The sequence below is a fragment of the Babylonia areolata genome, chromosome 4 (assembly GCF_041734735.1).
Source record: "Babylonia areolata isolate BAREFJ2019XMU chromosome 4, ASM4173473v1, whole genome shotgun sequence".
Lineage (NCBI taxonomy): Eukaryota > Metazoa > Mollusca > Gastropoda > Neogastropoda > Buccinidae > Babylonia > Babylonia areolata.
In genome coordinates this window covers 5,401,860-5,407,002 of record NC_134879.1, presented here as the reverse complement: position 1 = coordinate 5,407,002, position 5,143 = coordinate 5,401,860, and the positions used below count along the sequence as shown (strand labels likewise).

General features: G+C 44.1%; 1 protein-coding gene across 2 annotated transcripts in view; it reads right to left on the bottom strand.

Annotated features, from left to right (window-relative positions):
* Window positions 1–4,854, bottom strand: part of LOC143280797 (galactosylgalactosylxylosylprotein 3-beta-glucuronosyltransferase 3-like) — a 27,280-nt gene extending 22,426 nt beyond the window's left edge. For both annotated transcript variants that reach the window (XM_076585480.1, XM_076585481.1), the window contains exon 1: window positions 4,695–4,854. In XM_076585480.1, coding sequence (XP_076441595.1) covers window positions 4,695–4,800 — 106 coding nt within the window. In that variant the 5' untranslated portion in view covers window positions 4,801–4,854. The remainder of the gene's footprint in view (window positions 1–4,694) is intronic.
* Between the last annotated feature and the right edge of the window lie 289 nt (window positions 4,855–5,143).

Genomic DNA, 5,143 nt, shown 5'->3' with positions numbered 1-5,143 from the left:
AGCCCCGACACACACACACACACACACACACACACACACACACCATCTCCGAAATTACCCTGCACCCCCTCCTCCACACACTCATTCCTTGGCTACGTATCGCAGCTTCCACGGCACACACACACACACACACACACACACACACACACACACACACACGCACACACACACTTGCGTTTATGAGCACACACATACGCCATACTCCCCCCCCCCCCCCCCCCGTCCCCCCATATATATATATAGATATGCACACCCGCACGTTCCAATATTCCGTTGCTCCCACAGTACAGACATGCATACACACATCATCCTCTACACACACACACACACACACACACACACGCACGCACGCACGCACGCGCGCGCGCGCTGTCACTGTTTGGCCGCAAGAGGGGTGGGAAAAGATCTCTGATGCCAGGAACGTGGCGTCTAGCGTGTTGCTCAGTCTATTGTAATTGGAAAAGCCCACAGAGACTCTGCTCCGGTTTGAAAAAATTTGCGCAATGTTGGTTTGGAAATGATGTCAATATTCGTTTGATTTGCAAAGCATCGTGCTCTACCTTTCATACTAGACTTACAGCTGCTCCCTCTCTCTATCTTTATTTCTTTGACCTTGTACCTCTTCTTTTTTTCCTTTGAATTTTCTAAGGATTTCCGATTTTCCTAGATGTAGGCCGCTCGTTGGTGTTGCGTGACCAGCAAGTCTGTCAGCTCGCTCATTTCCCTTAACACCTGCATGTCCCGGGCAGTATGACCATGTAAGTTTTTGAATCTGAAAGTTGCGCATTGCCTTATGCCACTCTGGGCTTCCCATTCCATTTTCAGTTTTCTGTATGAGGTTCATTGAGTCCGTTAGAATCATGGCATGTTGGTTTTCAGGCATATGGATAGATGATAGCCACTGGAGAGCATGTGTCACAGCTTCAGCTTCCATCGTAAGGCTGGAGGTTGTGACATTGTAGGCAGCATTCTCTTTCCTAATTATTATTATTATTATCATTATGATGATGATAATTATTATAGTATTATCATTATTATCCTTTTTTTTCTCAAGGCCTGACTAAGCGCGTTGGGTTACGCTGCTGGTCAGGCATCTGCTTGGCAGATGTGGTGTAGGGTATATGGGTTTGTCCGAACGCAGTGACACCCCCTTGAGCTACTGATACTGATCATAGACATGGGTACCTTCTCCCTGATTTCAGGCCTGATCTCAGAGGGGTATCTCAGCGGGTATCGTGTGACCTGACAAACAAACGTGATGGCCTGTGATACAACCACACCCAACAACAGTCGTTCAGTATCTGGGGTGTGGAGGGGGTGGGTGGGTGGGTGGGGAGGGGGGCGGGTGGGGGGTAGGTGCGTGTTTGGGGGAAGGCGGAGGGGGCAGGGGGTTGGGAGGTGGGGGAGCGTTGTGCCGCCACTTTTGGCGACATTCCATGCTCAGTGATGCGTGTCAAGAAATAAACTGAACGGAGTGGTGACGCATTCTCTCCCCAGGGAGTGCTTCCCGAATTTCACCCTTTTCTTGTGTGGAGATTTTGTGCTATGACAAAGAACAGTACTATACCATACAATACTTGACCAGAGTTATTCAGTCCGTGAACTCATTGTCACTGGCAAAAAAGATGGTGCCCCCTTAATTCACTCCATTAACCGATTTCAAAGAACCAGCTTCTATTTTATTTCTTATTTTTCTATTAATTAAAAACAAATATACAGGTTTTATGAAATCAATCTGTTATAAAGCCACATTGCAATCATGTGGTGTCTATTCCCCATGTTTTGTCTCAACTCAGATTGTATACTGCACTTGTGTCCCTTTAACCTCTCTCATGGCAGAAAGGGAGAAAGAAACCAGCGTACAAACTGCGCACCAGGAACGGTATGCTGCATGTAGTACGGTCGAAACAATGAAAGAAAGAAAAAGAAAGAAGATCTTGGGATCTGCGTAGATGAAACACTGTCTATGGATGCACATACATGTCAAACACTTGAGCCGCAGTCTCTTCTATCAACTTCGTAGGTTAGGCAAAATTCGTTCTTTGCTTTCCACTGCTACTGCCAACAAACTTGCTGTTTCTTCCAACTACTGCAACTCTCTTCTCGCTGGTCTCTCTGATAACAAACTAAATATACTTCAGTGCATTCAGAATCACGCACCCCGACTCGTACTCCGTAAACCCAGGCATGGACGTGCACCATTACTATTCAGAACACTTCAATGGTTTCCTGTTAAAGCAAGATTTCACTACAAAGTAGCTTGTCTCTGCTTTCAATGTCTCTATCACAACAATATGCCACTGTATAATTAAGATATTCTCCATCCATACCATTCTTCTAGTTCGCTGCGTTCAGTTGACACCTTTCTGCTGACAGTTCCTCGGTTCTCCCTTGAGACCTTTGGCAAAAAATCTTTCTCTGTCTTGGCCCCGACAATCTGGAGCTCCCTGCCTCTCTCCCTCAGTGTTTTTCAACTATAGAATTTTTTTAAAAGATGCACCCATTTCTGCTTCACCTAGCGTGATGCATGCAAATGAGCGCCTGTTTGTGTATGGTAATATGTTGTGGGGACCTGGGGTTGGGTGTGTGTGTGTGTGGGGGTGGGGGGGGTGGGGAGGGTGTGTGATTCCTTTTGAAGTATTTTTGAAATGTATATTTTTTTTAATCATATTGTGACGTGTGTGACCGGTGCTAAGAGTTTAAACGTCGGTATTTACATTGCACAGCGCAACTGATCATGTGTTTCATGGAAAGTCGCTTTGCAGAATAAATTAGACTGAATTGATAATAATAATGATAACAATAATAATCATCATAATTCACACTGGCAACAGCAGGAAGTGCCACGCCCAGCAGTGAGCTACATTTCTGCTGCAGCCATCGGCCGTGGAGCCGGAAAGGGGGCCCATGACGACGACGAATACACGTTGGGTTATCCTGCTGGCCACGCATCTGCCTTGTAGATGGGGTGTGGCGTATATGGATTGTTCGAACGCAGTGACGCCTCCTTTAGAAATTGAAACTGAAACTACTACTACTACTTCGACTGCTGTTACTACTACTGCTACTACTATTGATGATAATAACGGTAATAATGATGATCAGAAGAAGAAGAAGAAGAAGATGAGTGTAGCGCTGAATATTGTGCAGAAACAAAAAATTAATAAAGTGCTTTCATGCCATTCGCACACACACACACACACACACACACACACACACACACACACACACACACGCACGCACACACACACACACACACACACACACACACACACACACACAGTATCCTATTCTAAATAGCGTGGAAAAACAGAAAGTGTTTACACATCACACCCGTACGCGACTGAAACAAAGCGATGAAACAAACACAAGACTACTCAACACACGTGGACAGATGGCTGGCTGGAGACTGTAGGGGCGGGGAAGGGGGGAAGAGTCAGTCTGGAAAGAGGCAGGGTTGAGGCAAGACTTGAAAGAGCTGGGTAAAGGGGTTTTACAGAAGCAAAATGGAGATCTTTCCAACTGCAAGGTCCAGAGAGAGGGAGAGGAGGGGGCCGGTGGGTGAGTGTTTGAGGGCGATGGATTTGCTTATGCAGTAACGAAGGATGGAAGAAGAAACGAATGAAGAGAAGAAAAGTTCAGTCCGTAATCAGCGAAAACCTCTGAATAGTGCAAACTTAGGTAACAAACATGAACATCTATGATAGAAAGTTCAATACTTCATATTATTTCATAACGTCTGGACATGCAGATATATTCCTTTTTTTTAACGTTTATTTGTTTATACAAAGTTGAATACTTTGTTCAGTTTCTTTCTCTTTTTCTCAATAGGTTTATTTGGTGCTTTAATTTAATTCAAAATAAAACAGATTCGTTTGGAGACGTAAATCGTTTTCAAGCGGCATATCAAAAATGAAGGATAGTACGTTTCCACAACTGTTTTTAAATTTATTTTAAAAAATCAGGAATGTTACGATAAAGAAAACTAACGCTATACTTTGTCGTTTTGACGAGACTGGTTCGGGAATGAATTGCACACTATGCGGTCGACGCGTGGTACTTTTAGTTGCTATAATTTTCATGGCTCATTGTCCCGACATCACTGGGACTGTCAACAACAACAACAACAACAACAAAAAACCAAACACCCATGGGTGATACAGCAAAATAATGTGTACAGTATGCCCATGATTATTTTGTTAAAGGATTTCATGCAACAAGGGCAGATTTGTCTTGTTTTGTTTTGTTTTTCCCGATTTGTTTAACGAGTCTTGACACTGAAGATTGTCATTCAGAACCAAACTGCTTTGACTACGAAGTGTTAACAAAGAGACACACGAGTTGGATGAGTTTTCGGCAATATTACTTTTGGCAGGCGACTACACTAAAAACGGATCTATACTGGCATACAAGCTAGTCTTCTCACTGTTTCAAACGGCTATAAACGAGCAAGGTTTAAACTCAAGTTTCCAGAACTTGATTAATTTTAACTACAGAACTTCCAGTGGCCAATCTGAAATGTAAACTAGATATTTGTTGTTGTTGTTTTTGCGTTGCTGTTTTTTTCTTTCGAGTGTACAATCCAACAAACACATGGGGCGGACATTTTTGGGCATCACAATAAAGCAACAACAACAAAAGAAATGTAGAAACAATCACGAATAGAGAAAGATAATTACATTATATTATTTTACCTGATGAACTCAAGAAAAGGCCGTATTTCAACACGAGCAAACAGCATATCATCACGGACAAAACTGCCAGCGATATGCAGCGCTTTCTTCTCCTGAGCAACATCATTTTGTGTCACCGAATCCTCGAATCAAGCTGAAGCACAGCCTGCCGGTATGAAGAGCCTTGCGTTGTCTGGGGTGGGACGCCCTGCTTGCAGTGTGTGCTGCACAGTTGAAGCGGGTGGAGCGGTGTGAACGGGGTGGGGAGAGGGCTGGATGGAGGGAGGGAGGGAGAGGTGGTTGTGACAAAGAGGGCTGAAAACATGTCAGTGGAAGAAACGGCAAGCCTACTTGACTTGTAAATATCATGTAACACTTTGTACACACCAAACCATGAAGAGAGAGAGACGCTTTGGACGCTTTGACACTTTAATGTCAGTGGCTATGAGGCCCTTATGACATGGGTGAAT